This window comes from Nothobranchius furzeri, chromosome 2 (genome assembly GCF_043380555.1).
Source record: "Nothobranchius furzeri strain GRZ-AD chromosome 2, NfurGRZ-RIMD1, whole genome shotgun sequence".
NCBI classification, from domain to species: Eukaryota; Metazoa; Chordata; class Actinopteri; order Cyprinodontiformes; family Nothobranchiidae; genus Nothobranchius; species Nothobranchius furzeri.
This window is the reverse complement of record NC_091742.1, coordinates 29,105,266-29,128,981: the sequence shown is the minus strand read 5'-3', so window position 1 is coordinate 29,128,981 and position 23,716 is coordinate 29,105,266. Positions and strand designations below refer to the sequence as shown.

At 41.7% G+C, this 23,716-nt stretch overlaps 2 protein-coding genes across 2 annotated transcripts; both read left to right on the top strand.

The window, feature by feature from the left end:
- The first annotated feature begins 3,945 nt into the window (after positions 1-3,945).
- On the top strand, positions 3,946-4,935 carry LOC129165397 (trace amine-associated receptor 1-like). Its single transcript, XM_054748531.2, has one exon. The coding sequence runs from the start codon at positions 3,946-3,948 to the stop codon at positions 4,933-4,935; it is 990 nt and encodes a 329-aa protein (XP_054604506.1).
- Positions 4,936-15,042: 10,107 nt separating this feature from the next.
- LOC129165396 (trace amine-associated receptor 1-like) lies at positions 15,043-16,032 on the top strand. Its single transcript, XM_054748529.2, has one exon. The coding sequence runs from the start codon at positions 15,043-15,045 to the stop codon at positions 16,030-16,032; it is 990 nt and encodes a 329-aa protein (XP_054604504.1).
- Positions 16,033-23,716: the final 7,684 nt, after the last annotated feature.

Here is a 23,716-nt window from a genome sequence, read left to right as displayed (position 1 = left end):
TCCAACCAGTTAAAAATGATCTGGCAGAAAGACCTTGGCATAATTATTGATAATGATAAATGGAAAACAATTGTTGTCCATTGTGGTAAGCACGTAAGAGAGGCAAGGAGTAAACTCACGCAATATAATGTACTACACAGATACTATTTTACACCATCTACACTGTTTAGAATGAAGCTAGTAGACGACGATTCATGTTGGAAATGCAAAAGAAATATTGGGACGTTTATGCATTGTATCTGGGAATGTGTTCCTATTAGATGTTTCTGGACTCGGATTGTCAAGATCCTAAGTACCGGTAAGTGGTGTGGAACGGACATCCCTTTTAACCCAGAAATGTGTTTATTAGGAGATAAATCTCAGTTGCCTAATGTAAACAAATGTAATTTTTCAAGCATCTCAGTGGAATTAACAACAGCCTGTCGAGTCATTTTAAAACACTGGAAAGCAGCAGAAGATCCAGAGGTTAAGGAGTGGGTCTGTGCAATGGCCGGATCTGCATCATATGAATGTATACTCAGCAGACTGAGGCCTAGTCCACACATAGCCGGTTTTAAAAAAAAATATCCGCCCCTCCAAAAACTTGCATCCACACCACCTCGTTTAAAAAAAAAAACTCTGTCCACACGTACCCGGATAAATACGTTGTTAAGGACATGCCAGACCTGTAGGCGGCAGTACTTCCCCCGTTCTTAACCTCGTCCTTCGTCTGTGGTCTTCCGCAAGGAGCAGTAATTCCGCTTGCAAAAACAAACAAGCAAAAAGCGCTTGGACAATTGATAAAGCGAGCGCAGCTCTGAGGGCATCCATGCTGTCGGCTAGTGTAAACACAGGTCGCACACGTGATGTCAGCATTTTTTTGTCGCGGAAAGTGACGTTGCGGACGTTAAAACTCCGGTTTTGTCCGTCCACACGCAGACACCCAAAACGGAGAAAACGCAGATCTTCACTTTGGCCGGGGTTTTTAAAAAGATCCGTTTTCGTGTGAAAAAACTCCGTTTTCGTGTGGATGACAGGCCAAAACGTAGAAAAATATCTACGTTTTGGCAGATCCCCAGCTACGTGTGGACAGGGCCTGAGTGAAGACAACAGAGAGGGAATTTGTCACTGAGATGGATTCTGGAACTTTATAAAAACAGATAGTTAAAAAAGAAAAAAGTTAATGTAATTTATCTTTACAGTTAGACCAAGTTCTGAAGTGTTCACCTAAGACTAAGAAGTCTCTGTCTAGAGCAGCCCTCATGACAACTGGTTGTGCAGTCTTATTCTTATGGAAAGTAACAAGGTTGTACTGTATGTAATGAAGACAGAACCTTATCAAGTAGTAATGCTGCTCGTCCGGAAACACCCACATGGCTTCCTCATTCTTGCTGGAATTTATCATTTCACCGAAATGTTTGCATCTTTGTTATGGTTCTAAAAGAAGAATTTTATTATTACTTTATTTTTAATTTACCATCTCCTCCTTTTGAAATTGTGCTGTATGCTTGGAGTCTACGGATGCATTATGGTAAGCAATTATGGTTTGTAAATAGGGCAGAAAATGTAAGATGACTCTTTTTTTCTGCCCTTTTCAGTCAAATCTTCCAGCAATGCTGTTTATGTATACTTTGCAGTTTGATTTTTAAACAGCTTTTTTGTTGTTGAATTAATTTTAAAAAGTGGTCCAAGAAAGTAAATGATTATAGATGAGTTAGACAAAGACATCTGATTGTAAAATCGATGATTTGTTTAGTGATGTGTGGCTAGGTAAACCAGAAGCAATACAATAATAATAATAATAATAATAATAACATAAAAATGAGTCATAATTGACAGTTTTTGGGCATTTAAACATAATGTTGTCCTCAACTTCAATAAAGGGTTGTGTTTGATCTTTGTGAATTAAGTAGTGTAAACATGTTGTTTCCTGACAGCAAGAAGCCCAAAGGTAGAAAAGGTGTTAGGTGGGAGGGTGTAAATGTTTGTTTACATAGTATGTGAGCGTTTGAAGATAAGAGCTCAGGGGCATTAGCTCAGAGACAAGAACCTTATCAACACCTCTAATTGAAGGGTGTACCTACCCTGAGACATGATTATGACTGCAATGCTTTTATTGTGGAACTAATGTTTTAGACTCAAGATAAATTAACATCAAATCTCTCTGTAAGCTAATAAAATACATTTTTAAATTCCCAAGTGTCACAGATGGGTTCTGGAGGATGCTTTTTTTTTCGTTCTTTGTTTATTAAGTCTCATAGCAACTGTGTTCCTTTAGTTTCTTGTCACTGGTCTGCTACACCAATCTAAACTTAGAAGTAAACAACTATGTAATTTACACTTTATGGTGATGGAAAAACATTAAAAGATTAATTATGAGCACAGTGTCACACGTAAACAAACATAAATGTGAGTCATTGATTCAGTCTATAGTAACACATCATGCCAGTTCAACTCCAGACTGAATTTTATCATGAAAGAACGTCATTAGAAACAAAAGGCATTTTGATTTCATTTAAAAAGTGGGACAAAATGGAAGAATTGACAGGTGTGATCCTGATCCTGTGTATAAACCGTCAGTGAAAACTTTGACATCATAACTCTGCCGCTCCTGGTTTCGGATCCACTGTAAGTGACTTCTTTTCTTCTGTGCATACGGGTCACAAAGGGGCCATGAAGTGTTCACACTGGAGAGAGTTTGATGTTGCATTTCAGTCATAGGTGAACAACCACGCCAAAAATAAAAAAAATCTGCTTTACTAAAAAAAAATCGGAATTGAGCAACAAGGCCTGCAGTGCGAACGCAGCCTAAGTCACGCCCTTCTACTTCTTGACCATGGGTCCCTGGAAGAACGAAATAATGAATGCACGTCAATGGGGCTAAATGCGCTAATTTCAAATTCCGCTGTCCATGGATCTCACATGTGATGTCCGTGAATTTTAAAGACGCATTTTGAGACCAAGAACGTGCATATTTTTGAACAAGGGGAAACATTATTTTAGGTTTTGTCCGACAATAAGTCCAGGAATACAAATGCGCTTCACAAAAGTGACGTCATCAAAACAGACACAGCCATTTTCCATCTGTTTTCTCCGTAAGTTCAGCGAAACTTCAAATCCTTCCCACGGGAGGAAAGAACCACCATAAAACTGGCCATTTGGTAAGTAGCATCTATGCAAGGGGAGAGGACATTACGTGGTGACTTTACATATGCGACACCCATGAAACACCCATCATTACTTTTCATTTAAATTGCAGTACAACATATGTGTGATCCAGGGCCTAAGGCAAAGTGGATTAGAAAATAGCTATTTTAGCCCTGTTGACTTGCATTCAATTTTTTTTTGTTCTCCCAGTGACCCTTGAGTCGACGGGAAAGGAAACAGACTTAGGCCCTCTATCTCTGATCCGCTCCTCACGTGTTAACCTCTTTGACATGTCAATGGCTGTGAACAAAGAGAAACTTGTAAATAACTCATGAATGAATAAAGTTAAATTAAGACAAAGCACACCATTGTTTTTCTTGTGAAATTTCCAATGAGTTTGATATGTCACATGACCCTCTTCCTATTGAAGAGACAAAAGTTGATACCAAGATGGCCAACTTCAAAATGGCCACCGGGATCACCACCCATCTTGAAAAGTTTGCCCCCTCACATATACTAATGTGCCACAAACAGGACATTAATAGCACCAACCACTCCCATTTTAATAAGGTGTATCCATATAAACGGCCCACCCTGTACTTCCAAATTCTTATAGGATAGAAATCATGGCGGTGCAAAAGTGGGTGTTGTGTGGGTCTTAAAAGAAGTGTGCAATGGCTAGAAAGGTGCAGAACCACCTACGCTTGCTTGCTGTGAGTGTTCATTCATACTGATAATAATGTCGTGTTTAATGGAAAATGATCTTAAATTAACCATCAGTATAGTCTTTGTGTAATAAACAGTTTTTGATTTCAGGTCATGGAGACAGGAGTAACAGTCAACAGGACTGACGCTGTGGCTGCCTTACATCCCTGCTATGAGATAAATAATGTCAGTTACAAACTAACCACAACACCTTCTGCTGTATGTGTAATGTTGTATGGTTTCCTTACACTTTTGTCTCTTGTCACAGTGTGCGGGAATCTCCTTGTAATAATCTCTGTGTTTTACTTCAAACAGCTCCACACCCCTACTAACTCCCTCATTCTGTCTCTGGCTGTGGCTGACCTGCTTGTAGGGATTCTAGTGTTTCCTTTCAGCATGGCATTCTCTCTCAGCTCATGTATGCATCATGAAGGGTTGTTTTGTAAAGTCAGAGGCAGCTTTGATATATTGCTCAGCACATGCTCTATCCTGCATCTGTGTTGTATTTCTATTGACAGATATTATGCCGTGTGTCAGCCACTAACATATACATTTAAAATCAACCGCCGTGTTGTATTCATCATGACTTCTTTTAGCTGGGGGGTTTCTGCTCTTGTTGGACTTGGAGTGACAATTCCTAAACTAAGCAGTGAACAATGTGAGGAAACATGTTTTATTGATGAACTCATGGCAAACATAGTTGGACCAATATTGTCGTTTTACCTCCCAGTCGTCGTAATGCTTTGTATCTACCTGAAGATTTTCCTAGTTGCACAGAAACAGGCACAAATCATCCAAACTAGGATGAAGTGTGGAGTAACTGCCAGCAAGATGGAAAGAAAGGCAACAAAAACTCTGGCTATAGTTTTGGGAGTTTTTCTCTTTTTTTGGACTCCTTTCTTTCTTTGTATTACTTTTCTTTCTTTTATCAAAAGTTCAGTTTCGGTGCCTGTGATCGAAACACTTAACTGGCTAACGCTGTCAAATTCAATGCTGAATCCATTTATCTATGCTTTCTTTTACAGCTGGTTTAGATCAGCTTTTAAAATGATTGTTTCTGGAAAAATCTTAAGAGGTGATTTTGCAAACTTTAAACTGCATTGACTTGTTGTTTGAATCAGTTTTCAATGTGAAGGTTTTTTCCCCCAAAGTTAATTGTTTTTACTAATAACCGCTGCTCATCTGTATTGTCCTGGTTTAGATTATTGAAACTCTGTGTCCACTTCACAGAACAACCTCAATTTAGGACTGGACACATATAGAAATGCAGGAAAGCCGCCATGTTGTGCCCATTAACAGCCTCTCCCATAATCACAGAAGCAAAAGTGGTTCGGTTCCTGGCTGTGCACAGAACTTTACATGTACAACACAAATTCATGAATACCTCTACATATCTGGATACAAAACAAGAAGACGAAAACCACTATGCCTTTCAAAAATCTAAAAAAAAAAAACAATCACAGAAGCAAATGGAAGTTCACTGCAGTTTGGTTAAAGGAAACCAAACCACAGAAGAAAAAATATTGGAGAGGAGCACACATTTTCAGACAGACCAGCAGTTTAAAACTCTTAGCCAGATATGAAACTAAACAAACAGAATGTATTTTTGTGTAATTGTAATTTAACAAAATTAGTAATGTCACAAGTGACTGCATTCATTTAAACACACCTAATTACAGCCCTGCCCCTGGCATACGTAGGGATACACTCGCAGTGATTACAGTAAGTATTTACTGCTACAAGTCTTCCTCTGTCATGCCCTGTCTCACACAAACAACACATCCTCATACTGCTCCAGCTCAGTGTATAGACCTACAATTAAATGCTTTCCACTCTGCATCGTGTCATCAAATTAGCAATGGTGATAGCCCTACATAGTCTATTATACCAGCAATATAATATAATATAAGCATGTTATGTTTATATTGGCCTCACTCAAGACAAATGCTTTATAGTCATTTTTGTCAGATTTCCCTAGAACGCAATGATCATTTCATTTTTTTTTTTCACCCCGTGTCCTGTCTGGCTGTGAAGCAAACAGAATTGATGTCTGAATGCCGGTAACAAGCCTTACAGATTTACTCTCGGGTGGAGCATCAAAGCGTCTGCTTTTAATGTCACGCCTGATACTTAAAATTTTATTATTGTTTTTGAATGCTTGAAATTTCAACCAGACACGGAGTCAGAGGTGAAAGAGAAAGGAAAAGACAAATGGTGGGGAGAGGGGGGGAGGGGGGGGGGTCCACAAAAATAAACAATAATGAACAAGAGTCTGCTTCTAGACCTGCAGAAAGAGAAAAAAGAGAAAGAAAAATGGGACACACAACAATACACCAGGACCAAGCTATCACTGCATCAACTTGAAGAAATATACAATCAGCATTGTTTAACTGAACAATCACATAATAAATAATAGTGCATTTAGTGGCAACGACAGCCTTAAGACCTGTGTTGAACGTGCCCAAGACCATACTTTTGAGAGCACCATGTGAGCACCTGTGTGTGTACATGCGCTTGTTTATGTAAGGTTTCTCTATAAAAGCGTCCAATAAAGAGTGTGAGGGACCACAGATCTGCCCCCCAAAGATGTGTAGAAGACGGAGGGAGCTCCAAGTCCCAGAGATCCAGGCGCTGCCCCAGAACACAGGCCCCCACGCCCCTCGAGAGGAACAGAGGATCGCCCCGGGGGGTCACAACCAGCAGCCGGCAGAGTCCAGGGAGGTATCAGCGGCAAGCCCACAGGCCTGCCCTCAGCCTACCACCCCCTGGCCGGCCGAGCCTGGGACCCAGTGACCCGGGACCCAGGGGCAACCAGACCTGCAGAAAAAGACAAAAAAAAAGGGACACAACAACAATAAAACAAGATCTAGCTATCACTGCGTCAACTTGATGAAGAAATATATAATCAACATTGTTTAACTGAAGAATCACACGATAATAAATCACAGTGCATTAAGTGCCCACCATAGACTCAAGACCTGTGTTTAACGTGCCCAAGCCCATACTTTTGAGAGCACCATGTGAGCACCTGTGTGTGTGTACACGCGCTTGCTTATGTAAGGTTTCTCTGTAGGAGCGTCCAACAGAGAGTGTGAGGGACCACAGATCTGCACCCCAAAGATGCATAGGAGACGGGGGGAGCTCCAAGTCCCAGAGGTACAGGCGCTGCCCCAGAACACAGGAACCCCAAGGAGACTGCAACCAGAAAGGCCCCCGCCCCCCTCGAGAGGCACAGAGGATCGCCCCGGGGGGCCACAACCAGCAGCCGGCAGAGTCCCTGGAGATATCAGCGGCAAGCCCACAGGCCCGCCCGCAGCCTCCCACCCCCTAGCTGGCCGAGCCCGGGACCCAGGGACGACCACCCCCGCCGGGGACCCAGCAGAGCCCAGGGACCCAGACCCCACCAGGCAGACACCGGGATTGATCAGACAGATGCCAAAAATCTTAAACCCCAAGACCCGGTTGCCACGAACACTCAGGCAGACCAAGGCACAACCCCCCACACCAGGTGTGGCAGGGGGAGGGGGGACGAAGATCTATATCATCAAAAGAAGTTCCAGGAGAAGGAAGGAGTCAAAGGCCCCCACCTGACATACACAGTCATATACAAACACACTCACACACTCCCTCCCTCATGCTCACACATGCACATACAACCCAAGACTTACAAAAATGCAAGCTAGACACGCACTCATGCTCCCCGTACACACCCTATTAACTCTGGTCCCGGTACTGCAGCACTGCTGCACATTGGGTACAACCATCACCGGTAACCAGAGTTTGACCCTTTCTGCTGGGGTGCTGATGAGCAGGCTCCCCCGCCCAACACTGAGCACAGCAAACCACCACCCCAGACTCCAACCAGATGGCCAGATCTCCCTCCTAGCCTCCAGCCCCAGGAAGCCAAGCAACAACAGAGGTGTGCTAAGACCCCTAGTCTCCCTCTGCCTGCTCCAATATAGTGTTAGTGTGTTTTGATGAGGTGTATTCCATGGCTGTGGTGAGAGGGCAGTGCGGGCATTGTCTGGCCTATGCCAGCTGATGCCACCGCATCACCCCACTTGCACCCACAGCCCTCGGTGTCTAAGTGCAGGTTAAAATTATAAGTGGGCACCGGCACTCGGGATGAGGCTGCATGGTGGTGCAGTGGTTAGCAATGTTGCCTCGCAGCATGAAGGTTGCAGGTTCGAAACTCGGCTGCGGCCTTTCTGCGTGGAGTTGTGTGTTCTCCTTATGCATGCGTGGGTTTCCTCCGGGTACTCCGGTTTCCCCCACGGATCACAACATGCCCTATAGGTTATAAATTGTAAGTCGCTTTGGATAAAAGCGTCTGCTAAATACATAAACATAAACATGAGGCTGAAAAATCCCCCTGCCAACTGCCGTTGAATGTGCTCACTCCCAAGGCTCTAAGTGTGTGTTTGCGTGGAATGTTGTTGGTGGAAGTGTTTAAGGTGCAAATAAAATTGGTGGGCAGGTTGCCACAGGAATGCAAAAATGGGGTCCATACCCGCACTCCCTGACTTGTCCACCCCCCAAGGTCCTATGTGCATGTTTGTGTGATGATGTGAGGGAGCAGGAGGAAAAATATATGCGGGGATAGGGAGGAATGGCTGGTTGGGCTTAGCCCTCCAGGGAGCCAGCTCCCCCACTGGCCCCAATAGGCACCTCTGTTGTCAAAATGCAACCCAGGGCATGGAGACCCCAGCCCATCCTGCCAGGGCCCAAAGCAGCAGCATTGCAGAGCCTCACGGAGTCTGAGGGCATCAAACCAGCCCCACCCCAGCAGAAAATCTACGCCCATCCCTGCATTTGCACAACTTCCAGAATATATAAAACATAGGACATCCAGTAAGGTTTGGTCCTCCCCCTCCTGGACCTCCCCCTCCCCTGTGATGGGACAGCAGAGGAGCCAAGGTCTACACGAGGCCCCTGAACCCGGGCCAGGCACTGCTGCATGTTCCTGCCTTATTCCTGGCAGCATATATGTCAGGACCTGACCCTCAAGGCCCCGCCTAGATCCCCACACGAGGCCAGCCATCCCCACACCCCGAGCCCCCAAGCCCCCACCCAGACCCGCCCAGGGGCAATGCAGCTGCCAGGCAGCGACCCATGGCCACCGCCAAGACCTCCAAGGGGCCCCACTCACAACCGCCAGCAGTCCACCCCCGAGGCAACCCAAGCACCTCCAGAGGGTGGCAACAGCCCCCCAGTCCCAGACACCCCCAGTGAACCCACCTCCAGGGAACATCCGGATACTCCAAACTCAGACCCTCCACAACCTCACCCACATCATCCCGCAGGACAATATCAATGGTCCCCTATCATCGCTATGTGATGGAACCGATCAAAGGAGCCCCAAGAGATTGATTTGAAGTGGAAGGAGAGGCTATATCAAGTGTAATATGATCTAACAAAATATTTCTATACTGGTTGATGCAAAGAGTATCTCTATTTTTCCAATTCAAGAGGATAGTTTTCTTAGCGATGCGGTGTCAGACGACACAAACCCCATCTTGAACATCCGATGACCTGTATAGTGTACTCTGTGTAGAATTTTGTACTGAATTAATTGTAAATTGGAGTGTCTGATCATTTTAAAAGTTTTTAAACAAGTTTGGGACCAGAATTTCTGGTCAAAGCTGACTGATAGATCCACCTCCCATTTTTCAATGGGGATTGCAATTTTATCGTCTATTTTGGACAGTATCTTATAAACTTTAGACCAGGGGTGCCCAATCCTGATCCTGGAGGGCCGGTATCCAGCAGGTTTTGTGGTTTTTCTGCTCCAACACACTTGATTAACTGGTTGAATCACCTGTGCAGCATCTCATCAGGCTCTGCAGAAGCCTGTTAATCACCTGCTGATTGAAATCAGGTGTGTTGAAGCAGAATAAAAACTAAAACAAGCTGGATACCAGCCCTCGAGGACCAGGATTGGGCACCCCTGCTTTAGACAGTAGTTTGGGGGGTTTGAGATTATAAAAGTCAAATACCCTTGTTGGTGTTTGTAATTCTATTTTATTGAGCTTAAATTTTTGTTTGACTACAGATTTAATTAGGTGATATTCTAAAAAGCTATTCTTATCTATTCCTAATTGGGAATCCATTCCAAATTGGGAGACTATCCGATTAAATGGGATGAAGTCCAATCCTTCATATATATATTCCAGGTATGGGATCCCTTTATTTTTCCAGTCCGGAAGGTTCATCATTTGGTTATTTTACAAAATATCAGGATTATTCCAGATAGGTGTGCATCTGCATGGTATTAGTGAAGACGCTGTCATTTTTAGATACTCCCACCATGCTGTCAGAGAGGTGCTGATACTAATACTTTTGAAGCTTTCATGTTTTCTTATGCTTGAGCTAATAAATGGTTAGTCTGAAAGCTCTATCGTATTGCAAAGTGTCTGTTCTATATCTAACCAGACTCATCTCATGGGCTATCTTGCAACCATCTTGGTATATATTTCAGCCTGTTGGCTAAGAAATAATAATAAAAGTTGGGTAAATCCAGTCCTCCTCTGTCTTTGGTCTTCTGAAGCGTTTTTAAGCCAATTCGTGGAGGTTTATCCTGCCAAAGGAATTTAGTAATTGAGGAGTCCAGAGATTTAAACCAGTCAGCTGGTGGTTTGTTTGGGATCATCAAAAATAAGTAATTTATTCTGGGTAAGACCATCATTTTAATTGTAGCAACTCTTCCCCATGAGTGATATTGGTAAGGATTTCCATCTTGCAAGATCATCTTCCACTTTCTTTAAAAGTGGGATGTAGTTTAGTTTGGTTAGATCTGCTAACTTGGGAGAGACATTAATTCCCAGGTATGTGATATTCCCTGACTCCAATCGTGTATTAAATAAACTGACTAAAGAGAAATTAATTGGTAGAACTGTGGATTTTAACCAGTTTATAGAGTAATCTGAAACTCTTGAAAAAGTGTTTATCAGTTCTATTGAATGGGAGAGAGAGGATTGAGAATTCTGGAGAAAGAGTAAAACATCAACTGCATTAAGACTGATCTTATGTTCTATTTCCTTATACTCTATCCCTTTAATATCTATTGTTTGCCTAATTGCTGCCGCTAGTGGTTTGATAACGATAGCAAACAGTGAGGGGGAGAGTGGGCATCCCTGCCTGGTCCCCCTCTGAAGACAGAAGCTAGCTGATATTTGGTCGTTCGTCCTGACATGTGCAGTTGGCGAACTGTATAATTTTTGTAGCCAGTTTATGAAGAAGTTCCCAAAACTATATTTATGTAAAGTTGCAAATAATAACTTCCAGTTAACTCTACCAAAAGCCTTTTCTGCATCTAGAGATAATATACTAGTTTCAATGTTTCTACTGTAAGAGAAGTCTATCACATTAAGTAATCTACGCGAGTTTGTGGACTGTCTACCCTTGATGAAACCAGTTTGGTCAGGTTGTATTATGAAGGGGGTTACCTTCTCTAATCTTTTTGCCAGGGCTTTACAAATTATTTTGAGATCAACATTAATAAGAGAAATTGGGCGATAGCTGGTAGGAAATGCTGGGTCTTTGCCTGTTTTTAACAAGAGACTAATATTGGCTGAATTCATGTTTGGCTGTAATCTGCAGCTCTCTTCGATTTCCCTCATCATTCTGAAAAATATTGGAGCCAGAATGATCCAGAATTATTTGTAGAACTCTGCTGGAAACCCGTCTGGACCTGGAGCCTTCCTATTAGGCATGGATTTAAGGGCTTCCTGGAGCTCAGCTGATGTTAGTGGCGAGTCCAGGACTGTAACTTGGCTGTCTGATAATTTAGGAAGTGTTATCCTGTCAAGGAACTCATTGATCTCATTATCTGATGGGTTTATCTGTGGTGAGTACAAAGTTTGGAAAATGTCTCTGAAAGTGTTGTTTATTCTTTCAGGGTCATTAACTATATTCCCGGTTGGGTCTTTAACAGCAGATATGGTAGTTTTCTCTTTATTAATTTTTAACTGGCTGAGTAAAAAATTACCTAATTTTTTGCTATGTTCAAAGTTTTCTATTCGTAGTCTTTGTGCTAAAAATTGTGTCTTTTTGTCAATAATTCCAAGAAGTTCTAATTTAGCTTTACGTAATTGGCTCAGTAACTCTTCTTCTGTGGATGCCTCTAAAGACTTAATGATTTCTTCTAACTCCTGAATACGTTTGTATTCTGTTTTTTTCTTATGTGATGAGAAAGATATTATTTTACCTCTGTAACTGTCTTTCCTGCCTCCCAGAGAACAGATGCTGATGTTCCAGGCAGGTCATTACATATATTCTAAATATAAAGCCCACTCCTTTTTAAAAACTTCAACAAAACCTTCGTCTTTCTGCAGTGATGTATTAAACCTCCAGTCTTTGTTTGGTGGGCCTCCAGTTTTTGTTTGGTGGGATTGTCTTCTTGTTTACCAGAGTTAAAGAAACTGAAGCGTGGTCACTTACAACTATGGGGTGTATCTCAGTGTCTGAAATGTCAGCCAACAATGAACTACTGACTAGAAAATAATCCGAACATGAATGAGAGTGATGGACGTGTGAGAAAAAAGTATACTCTACGGTTAGGATGAAGAGATCACCATGCATCACAAAGCCCATAATCACTCATGTACTGTTTAACTATGTTAGTGGATTGCCAATTGCGCTGAGTCCCAGCTGTACTAAGCCTGTCTGTTAAAGTGTTGATCCAGAAATTTAAATCACCTCCAAGTATAAGTGGACAGTCCAACTGTTCGGAGAGTACAGAGAAAAAATTACAAAAGAATGAAGGGTCATCAATATTTGGACAGTATATGCTGACGATACATAAGCTTTTGGCTCTGTATAGATATTTTTAACATTATAAATCTACCCTCTGGATCTGAAATTGTGTCCAATACTGTGAAATTGATGTTTTTGAGTATTAAAATAGCTACACCTCTTTGCCTAGAGTTATAGCAGGCAGAGAACATGCTGGGAAACTCATGTGTTTTAAGTTCATCTGCAGATGTGGCAGATCTGAGTCTCTTGTAATAATATTATGTCTGCTTGCACTCTTTTTAACTGATTAAAAAATTCTAATCTCTTCTCTCTGGAGCCAGTTCCATGTACGTTCCATGAGACAAACCTTAGTGCACCCATAGATGTGTGTGTGAGTAGCTATAATATGACGCCTTCATGTGTATGAGATAAAATAAGTATTTAAACACATACATTAATCTTATAGTAAATAATAGAGAGTAAATAATGAGTATTATTATAATCATTATTATTATTTGCAACATTAATAAAAAATATTAGCAAAAAATATGTTTTTACAATATTAATATAAAGATATTAATGCTGGTAATGATAAAGCATAAATAAATAATAATAAATATAATAATAATAATAATAATAATAATAATGATAATAATAATAATAAAAGTAATAATAATAACAATAACAAGACAAGCCCAACAGTGTTTTGATTGTGCAATGAAACGTCTTAGGCAACTTATCTGTGTGACTGTGCGTATGGAGTCTATGTGTGTGTGTGTGTGTGTGTGTGTGTGTGTGTGTGTGTGTGTGCGCGTGCGCACGTTGTGTGCTGCAGTGTGGAAAGAGAAAAAAAAGAAGCTAATTGTGCCATGCAGATGTAAAGATCCAGATGCAGATAAAAAAGGGAAAGAAAGGAATTATAAAGGTTAAGAAAAGGAAAAAAGAAGAAAGAAAAGAAAAAGTTTTGTGGGTGTGAGGTGGTGAGGGAACAGGTGAACATTTCTAAACGGATCTAGCAACTATAAATCCTGACATGTTCAAACCCAGTGAGTGCTGTTAATAATAATAAAGTTGTACTTGATGTTGTCTAATAAAGCCAGTCTATTTTTCCTCGTTCTTTGTAGATCTTACCGTCAACAAACAGTTTATCTACCGAGATCACAGCCCGCTTCCCATCCTGGATGAACTTCTTACGCAGCGGGAAGAGAATTCGGCGGCGATCCAGAATTTCTTTAGGAAACTGATCGTTAATGCTTTCCGTTTCCTCGGGTATCTTCATGTGGGTGTGGAGAAAGTTTTTTATTGATTGTTCGCAATCTTCCACTTCTCCTCCGGCCTTCTCTGGAAGGCCTGCAAACACCAGGTTGTCTCTCATGCTGCGTGATTAGAGATCCAGACCCGTCTCCTTTAGAACTTAGTTGTCCTGGGAGATCCGATCTAATCCTGCAGTCAAGGAAGAAACCGATTCCCGCAGAGACGTGTTCTCGGCCGCGAGCCGCTCCACCTGCTCCTCGTTAAACTCCAAAGATGTTCGGGGGTCCTGGAACTCCTTGTGAAGCACCTCTAGCAGATGCAGTCGCCCCTCAAATCCCAGAAGCCGTTTATCTATGGACTGTAGTAAATCTATGACATCCTTACGGGGAGATGAGGCCTCAGGTGAGTCCTGGGGACGGCTCCTCTTGGTCCCAGGTGTTTCCGTCTCAGCTGCTGCTGCCTTCTTCGGTCCCATGACAAAAAACTCAAAAACCTCTTCAGTATATGTTTGGAAACTTTCTAAATTTTCTCCACTTATCTCCAGATTGAGTGTGTTATATATATCAGCTTTATTTATTTTATTTTATTTTATTTTTGCATTGTCAGTGAGTAAAATAGACAAAAATGCATCTTAATTGTTTGTGGAAGTTGATTAACTAGCTACCATCTGCTTCAAGCGCTGCCGTGTGTCCGGTGATCGGCCGTCAGTGCATGCTCAGTCCTTGAATAACTCAGGAATGAATAAAGCTAAATTAATACCAAGCACACCATTGATTTTATTGTGAAATTCTCAATGAGTTTGATATGTCACATGACCCTCTTCCTATTGAAGAGACAAAAGTTGAGTCCATGATTGCCAACTTCAAAATGGCCACCAGGATCACCACCCATCTTGAAAAGTTTGCCCCCTCACATATACTAATGTGCCACAAACAGGACATTAATAGCACCAACCACTCCCTTTTTAATAAGGTGTATCCATATAAACGGCCCACTCTGTAGTTCCAAATTCTTATAGGATAGAAATCATGACGGTGCAAAAGTGGGTGTTGTGTGGGTCTTAAAAGAAGTGTGCAATGGCTAGAAAGGTGCAGAACCACCTACGCTTGCTTGCTGTGAGTGTTCATTCATACTGATAATAATGTCGTGTTTAATGGAAAATGATCTTAAATTAACTGTCTGTATAGTCTTTGTGTGATAAACAGTTTTTGATTTCAGGTCATCATGGAGACAGGAGTAACAGTCAACAGGACTGACGCTGTGGCTGCCTTACATCCCTGCTATGAGATAAATAATTTCAGTTACAAACTAACCACAACACCTTCTGCTGTATGTGTAATGTTGTATGGTTTCCTTACACTTTTGTCTCTTGTCACAGTGTGCGGGAATCTCCTTGTAATAATCTCTGTGTTTTACTTCAAACAGCTCCACACCCCTACTAACTCCCTCATTCTGTCTCTGGCTGTGGCTGACCTGCTTGTAGGGATTCTAGTGTTTCCTTTCAGCATGGCATTCTCTCTCAGCTCATGTATGCATCATGAAGGGTTGTTTTGTAAAGTCAGAGGCAGCTTTGATATATTACTCAGCACATGCTCTATCCTGCATCTGTGTTGTATTTCTATTGACAGATATTATGCCGTGTGTCAGCCACTAACATATACATTTAAAATCAACCGCCGTGTTGTATTCATCATGACTTCTTTTAGCTGGGGGGTTTCTGCTCTTGTTGGAGTTGGAGGGACATTTCCTAAACTAAGCAGTGAACAATGTGAGGAAACATGTTTTATTGATGAACTCGTGGCAAACATAGTTGGACCAATATTGTCGTTTTACCTCCCAGTCGTCATAATGCTTTGTATCTACCTGAAGATTTTCCTAGTTGCACAGAAACAGGCACAAATCATCCAAACTAGGATGAAGTGTGGAGTAACTGCCAGCAAGATGGAAAGAAAGGCAACAAAAACTCTGGCTACAGTTCTGGGAGTTTTTCTCTTTTTTTGGACCCCTTTCTTTCTTTGCATTACTTTTCTTTCTTTTATCAAAAGTTCAGTTTCGGTGCCTGTGATCGAAACACTTAACTGGCTAACGCTGTCAAATTCCATGCTGAATCCATTTATCTATGCTTTCTTTTACAGCTGGTTTAGATCAGCTTTTAAAATGATTGTTTCTGGAAAATTCTTAAGAGGTGATTTTGCAAACTTTAAACTGCATTGACTTGTTGTTTGAATCAGTTTTCAAGGTGAAGGTTTTTTCCCCCAAAGTTAATTGTTTTTACTAATAACCGCTGCTCATCTGTATTGTCCTGGTTTAGATTATTGAAACTCTGTGTCCACTTCACAGAACAACCTCAATTTAGGACTGGACACATATAGAAATGCAGGAAAGCCGCCATGTTGTGCCCATTAACAGCCTCTCCCATAATCACAGAAGCAAAAGTGGTTCGGTTCCTGGCTGTGCACAGAACTTTACATGTACAACACAAATTCATGAATACCTCTACATATCTGGATACAAAACAAGAAGATGAAAACCACTATGCCTTTCAAAAATCTAAAAAAAAAAAACAATCACAGAAGCAAATGGAAGTTCACTGCAGTTTGGTTAAAGGAAACCAAACCACAGAAGAAAAAATATTGGAGAGGAGCACACATTTTCAGACAGACCAGCGGTTTAAAACTCTTAGCCAGATATGGAACTAAACAAACAGAATGCATTTTTGTGTAATTATAATTTAACAGAATTAGTAATGTCACAAGTTACTGCATTCATTTAAACACACCTAATTACAGCCCTGCCCCTGGCATACGTAGGGATACACTCGCAGTGATTACAGTAAGTATTTACTGCTACAAGTCTTCCTCTGTCATGCCCTGTCTCACACAAACAACACATCCTCATACTGCTCCGGCTCAGTGTATAGACCTACGATTAAATGCTTTCCACTCTGCATCGTGTTATCAGATTAGCAATGGTGATAGCTAGGGATGAGCTGAAACGAGTATCCGGTACGGATAAAGCATTTTTGACGAGTACGAGCATGAAACGATTAAAACTCGTAACTATCTGTAATCGTGCTGAAGGAAAATCCTCATTGGGTAACTGACTGTCTTCATGCTCTGTGATTGGCCAGTCAAATAGAGCGCCCGCCCCTCCCTACACGCAAAACTCTGCAGGGGGAGCTCACAGCTCAGTCCGCGTCCGGTCCATCCACGCACACACACAGACAGTAACGGATCTCTCTGTGCACGTTTCTTCAGTATTCCCTATGTTTTCTTCAGTTTGCTTCTTTTTAAAGTTACTTTTTTCGTAACGTACGTGGTGCATTTGACAAGACAGAGCTGAAAACGGCTCATGCTGCGTCAGCCACTGCCTCCTCTCTGGTCGTTTTTTCCCCCTCTCTCTCTCTCCTCTTCTTCAGGATCCACTCCCTCTTTCTGATTCACGCTCTCTTTCTTTACATTTTTTAGCCACAGTCGTCTATTTTTTGCTCATTTTAAATATATTTTAATCATTTTCTAAATTCTTTTTTCTATTTTACATGTTTTGTTTTTGTGAAGCGCCCCGTGATTTTTATCTTGAGAGGCGCTATAGAAAAGATCTTTTCTTCTCTCTCTCTCTTAATTCATGCACTTAAATATTAATGTTCTGATTTTATTGAAAAACTTGTTCTGTAATAGTTCCTTTACTATTGTGATCAAAAACATTTAATCTCAACTCTGAGGCTGCTCTGTAAATAATTTTCAAATAAACAATACACATAGCAACTTCTGATCAGACTTGAAATAAGTCTTGATGTAAACCACACCCACTTCAGGTTAAACTACACCCACTTCCGGGTTAGGCCACGCCCACTCCGAGTAACAGATAATTTACAGTATACAGATAATTTAGATTGTTATACAGATACAGATAGTGGTGTACTCGCCAGTGATAGCCCTATATAGTCTAACATACCAGCAATAATATAAGCATTTTATGTTTATATTGGCCTCACTCAAGACAAATTCTTTATAGCAATTTCTGTCAGATTTCCCTTGAATGCAATGATCATTTCATTCAAGGAAAGTTCCTTGTGTGATCCATAGCCGGCTGACGTAGCCTACATTGAATAATCACATTGCTCATTGGACAGACTGTAATATCTACCATGTTTTGTTATTTTCATTTTTCTTTACATTTCTGCTAACTCTGGGGGTTAAATCTACCTACATTTAATTTTTAATTTTGTTTTCTTGTTTTTTATTTTCCTATTTAGCTGTCTTGTTTGTCTCTGCTCTTCCTGTCTCTCCTCTCAATCCTTAAGAAAAGCTGCTGCCTGACTTCCTAATTTTTTACCTCCCGAGTTACTTTTTAACTAAGCAGATCAAATGGATCTACTGACCGCAAAAATAGCGGAGTATGCACTATGCTGCCCAGCCACCCCAGTGACGCGGAGTCACCGGATCATGGGTGATGAGCGCTGCAACGGCAAAGCGCGTCAGGCACAAATAAAAGACAGAAATTAGGACAGAATATGAATTATCCTGGTTTAAGTATGTACTTTTTGGGTGTCGCCACTTTGGGAATGGTACTGTGGCCGTGCGCAGGACACAGCTGCCTGGAGCCTGTCAATAATCTGAGCACTGCCGCTCTCTGTCTCAAGTCCCGCTATGCCGAGAGTCCATATAAATTATGTGTTATACTGTAGGCAGAAACAGGATCTTTTTCAGGCTCCCTCTGGGTGTGTAAGTTCAGGGCTTCAGTGGAGCTCGACAACATTACAGGAGAACTGGGTTTCCCTTAGCTCTCCTGTAATTTGAACCCTGTATCTGAGTCCAGATCGGGAAGTAATGCCCGATCGAGTCTGAAACCACATGATCATCCCTAGTTTTTTTCATTCATTCTACACTGACTACGTGACCCTCCTCAACCCCCGTAGTGGGGCCCAGGGTGGGCTGCTTGTTTACTAATTTTCTTGGTAAGAAACAGCTAAGAGCAGGGGTGCCTCCAGAAAAATTTGATAGGGGTGGCCAGATGAGTCCAAAGAAATGTTTGGGCTAGTACACCAAATTGGTCCTTGTGGTAACTCCGGGAGAGTTTAACCTGTGGTGATGCATTGCATTGCTCCTTTATTTGTTTTTATTTAAAATATTGGAAAAGTGACAGACACACTGGCAGTGGCAAACATCTTATTTTTTAGCCTCCACCTTCAAATCGGACCTTTTTTTTTTAAATATCCGCCACAGATCTCTCTGAAGAACTCACAGCATTGATGGCTTCAGCAACGCTGTGCCACTCTGTGGATTTTCTCTTATTTGTTTTGCCAAAGCACTTCCTTTCATTTCTCCACCGCACCCACAGGTACCTCAACTTCTGCTTCGGTGAAATTGATCTTCCTTGATCTGCGGTCGTCATCGCTGATGGTGACATGCTGCAACGAGACTGCTTATGCATATGCATGAGATCCACAAGGCACTTTGCATTGACCATTTATGGCAGAAAGTGGCCGTGTTGAGGGCGGGATGTTATTCAGTAACACCTGAGAACATTTCTAGGTAATTTGTGATTTATAAAGCGGAGACTGCGTGAAGCTGTGCATACTCCATGTTTGATAGGTCACAAACCTACTTGGCGTAAGTACATTTCTTTTGCTGAGCTTACGTACGATTTTAGTAAGGATTCAACGCAATGTTTTTAAATGAGACCCCTGCTCCTTCCCCCTTTGACGTGTTGTCCTATGTCCCCTCGTTAAGTATTTATTGAACTCGCCTGCCCCGTATTATCTTACCCACCTGTTTCCCTGATCATCCTCATGTATTTAAAGAGCAAAATGCAGGTTAAAATTTGTTTCTAATTCATATAAAATGTTGTCCAAAAAATCCTATTTGAAATGTTTATTGTGGGTATTTTGTTTTAAAATACATAACAGCAGTTTTTCTAGTAAAAAGTGTCCTTTCTCAGCAAAGCTTCTAAAAACTCTTTTTTCTAAATGTGAACCTCTGACGTAACCAAAGAGAGTTAGAAGCTAGGCGCTTCCTCATCTCAGTGTGGAGAGTGGCTAGTTTTAGGGTAGAGAGATCATGTTATCCAGTCAGTGTGTGTTTACTAGTGTTGGGTTGTGTTCATGTTGATAAACTGTAGTTTGTGAAGGTAGTTCCAACTCCAGCCTGTCTGGACATCGAGTCCACGGGTTTCCAGATAAGAGAAACAACGCCTCTATCTCCGTGCCTGAGGGCGTTTTGTGCAGCTGAAAAGACGTACTTCTGTAGCCCACATCGGTCGGTACCAGGACAGAGAGGTCGGCGCCGGGCTCCAGAGACGTACTTCTGTAGCCCACATGGGTCGGTACCGGGACAGAGAGGTCAGCACTGGGCTCCAGAGACCCATGGTGGGGTTTAAAAATGAAATGCGGATTTCTGGAGCTAAGATCACCATCAGAACAAGGTCAGAATTGACCACCAGAAGAGATGAGCGGCTCAGTGGGCCAGCTGGTTTCTGGGTCGGAACCGGATCAGAAACGCCGCCCGGACAACCAGGAGAGGATCATGTGCAGCTTTTAAAAATACCAACTGGACTGGCTTGCTGGTGTTTGGGTCAGGTCCTGAGCTCCAGAACCGGATGACAGGTGTCTCTCTAAGCTCAACTACGTTAGGTGAACGGATATTAACGAGTATGAGACAGCTGACAGACGCTCCTTAGTATTAATATTATAATATTATTTCTGATCTTTAAAAATGGGCAGATCTCAGATGTGACATGAAATTTTTGTAACAAAGTTGACTTTTTAAAGGAGTTTTTGAATTATGTTGACACAATTGTTAAAACATTTTTGGTACAAATAGCTGTACTGTTTTTTTTTGTTTGTTTTTTTGTTTTTGTTTTTGCTGTAAAGACCTTTAAATAACCTTTGTGTAGGAAATGTGCTATATAAATAAAGCTGTCTTGTCCTGAGGTCTTGAGTAAATTTAAGCGTAGGTAACATTCCACATGTATCTATGATGACCTGAGAAATGTTTACAAGTTTTCTAAGGGAGTGTTTATTTTTTAGGAAAAATTTTATTTTGGGTGTGATCAATAAAATAACATGTTTCTATTTCTCTTGAAAGAAGCTTTGGATTTATGGATATAAAAACAAAGGCATATTATTTGTCATGATGTAGCAGTGGTTGCAGTAGGACCCAAATGCAGGTGAGCAGGAACAGGAGGCAGACTGGCAAGTCAAAGCACTGTTCATAATGGTATAATTTAAAACCTAAATTGGCTTCACTGGAGGACTTGAATGATCGGTTACAGACTTGAAGGCAGAGAGGAAAATTATCTCTGCCTGACCCAAACAAAGTCTTGTTATCCGAATCTGACGCCATGGAAGCCTTGTGATGCCAACAACAAACCACCCCCACGAAGGAATGCAGACAGATGCTGTGAAAACCCGACCTACCCCCCCTGCCTTCGGATTGGTGGACTTCAGCCTGGCGAGGTCATCAACCTACAGGTGTCAATGTGCTCTGCGCTCCTCCCAGATCTCCCTCCCACCTGTGGCTACAGTGGCTGAGCGCCATACAGGGCTGCTCTCACTGGGAAAGCAGGATCCCTGTGTTGTGCTCTCCATGTTCTTGTGTAATTGTATTTTAGTTTCCCCAGTGTAAAGATCTGGACAGTCTTCACTACATTGGACTGCATAAACGACACCACTGAGCTTCTGTTTGGGTGTTTTGTCTTTTGGATGGGCCAGTTTCTGTCTGAGGATGTTGTGTTTGGAGAGGATTCTTCAAAGTTTCTCTGAGACTCCTCCAATGTATGGGATGATTGTTCCTTTGCACCTGTTGGACTTTTCTTTGCTGGATGCTGCTTTGGACGCTTTTCCAGACATCTTTGTAGATTTCACAAAGGCCCAGAGTATCTGCAAAGTTGGAGAGCTTTCTTGATGTGTTTTTTTCTCCTTTGTTTTCGTTCAGTCTTTGTAGGAATGTTCTCGGCCCGATGATGTAAAGTCCTGATGACTGACATTTTGTGCCCCAGTGGGTGATGTTAGTCAAAATCCTAATACTGGTCTGTGTGAGTTGGTTTCCTGTAGACTTCAATGCTGAGACCCATGTTGTTCAATTTGCACAGCAGTCTAAGAAGGGCAGTTGGTTGTTGTGTGCATATTCCCTGGTGAACTTGATGTTCTTGTCCATGGCATTAATGCACTTGGTAAAGACTTCTACTTACTTTGTGAGAATTTTGACCCATGTGTCGTCCACATACCTGAACTAGTGGCTTGGTGTTGCTCCATTGTAGACGTTAAATGCTCTGGTTTCCACTTCCTCCATGTAAATGTTGGTGAAGATGGGTGATAAAGGGGAGCCCATGGTGCATCCATGTTTTTGCCTGTAAAACTTATTGTGTTTGAAGTAGGTGGTAAAAAGGCAGAGGTCCAGGAGGGTAAAGATCTGGTCTGGAGTCAGTTTTGTCCTCTTGTTTAAGGAATCATCTTGTTCCAGTCGTTTCCGTACTGCTTCCACTATTTTTAGATATTCTGGGAACCACCAGTAAACCTGCAGTCTGAGAGCAAAGTGCTCGGTTAGGAAGTTGTGGAACAGTCAGGTCACTGATGTATGATGGAGCTTGATAGTTAAGAGCTTTATATGTTTACTTATGTTATGTTTATATTTATTTATTTGGCAGATGCTTTTATCCAAAGCGACTTACAATCTATAACCTATAGGGCATGTTGTGAGAAGGAGGATCTTAAAATCTATTCTGAATGTAACAGGTAGCCAATGTAGGGAAGCTAAGACAGGAGAGATATGATCTCTCTTTTTAATTCTCATCAGAACTCTAGCTGCAGCATTTTGGACAAGCTGAAGACTTTTAACTACATTCTGTGGACTTCCTGAGAGTAATGAATTACAGTAATCCAGTCTTGATGTAATAAATGCATGAACTAGTTTTTCAGCATCACTCCTGGAAAGTATGCTTCTAATCTTAGCAATATTCCGAAGGTGGAAAAAGGAAATCCTACAAACCTGTTTAATGTGGGACTTGAATGACATGACCTGGTCAAAGATAACACCAAGGTTCCTTACTTTGTTCTCGGAGATTAATTTAATGCCATTCAGGTCAGGTGATTGGCTAAGCAATTTCCTTTTCTGAATTTCGGGTCCAAAGATGAGAACTTCAGTATTGTCTTGATTTAAAGCAAAAAGTTTAGAGTCATCCAATTTTTTATGTCTTCAAGACAAACCTGTAATCTACCTAACCGATTAGATTCATCAGGGTTAATGGATAAATATATCTATCATCAGCATAACAGTGGAAGTTTATCCCATGCTGCCTAATGATTTTACCAATTGGAATATATATATATATATATATATATATATATATATATATGACTCTACGGTCATACCCATCCCCAAGACCAGCAGGGTTAAGGCTCTCAATGATCTTCGACCTGTGGCTTTGACCTCTTTACCGATGAAGGCTATGGAGAGGATCTTGAAACATCACATTATCTGAGCCTTACACCCTCAGTTAGATCCACTTCAGTTTGCGTATCGGAAAGGGAGAAGTGTTGATGATGCAAAAACATTCATCTTAGACATGGTACACAGACATCTGGAGATCCCTAACTCTTCAGCTAGACTGCTGTTTGTTGACTTCTCTTCAGCGTTTAACACCCTGCCACCTCACATCCTGGCTGGCAAGCTCACTTCTCTTTTTCACCTGGATGATCAGATAATCCTATGGATCCTGGATTTCTTAACTAACAGATCACAAAGAGTTCTGGTTAACAACACTCTCTCTGACCTTCTTTACACCTCTACTGGCACCCCACAAGGCTGCGCGTTGTCTCCTCTACTCTTCATTCTCTACACAGATGACTGTAGATCCATCCAGCCTGACAGTTACATGGTAAAATATGCTGATGACACTG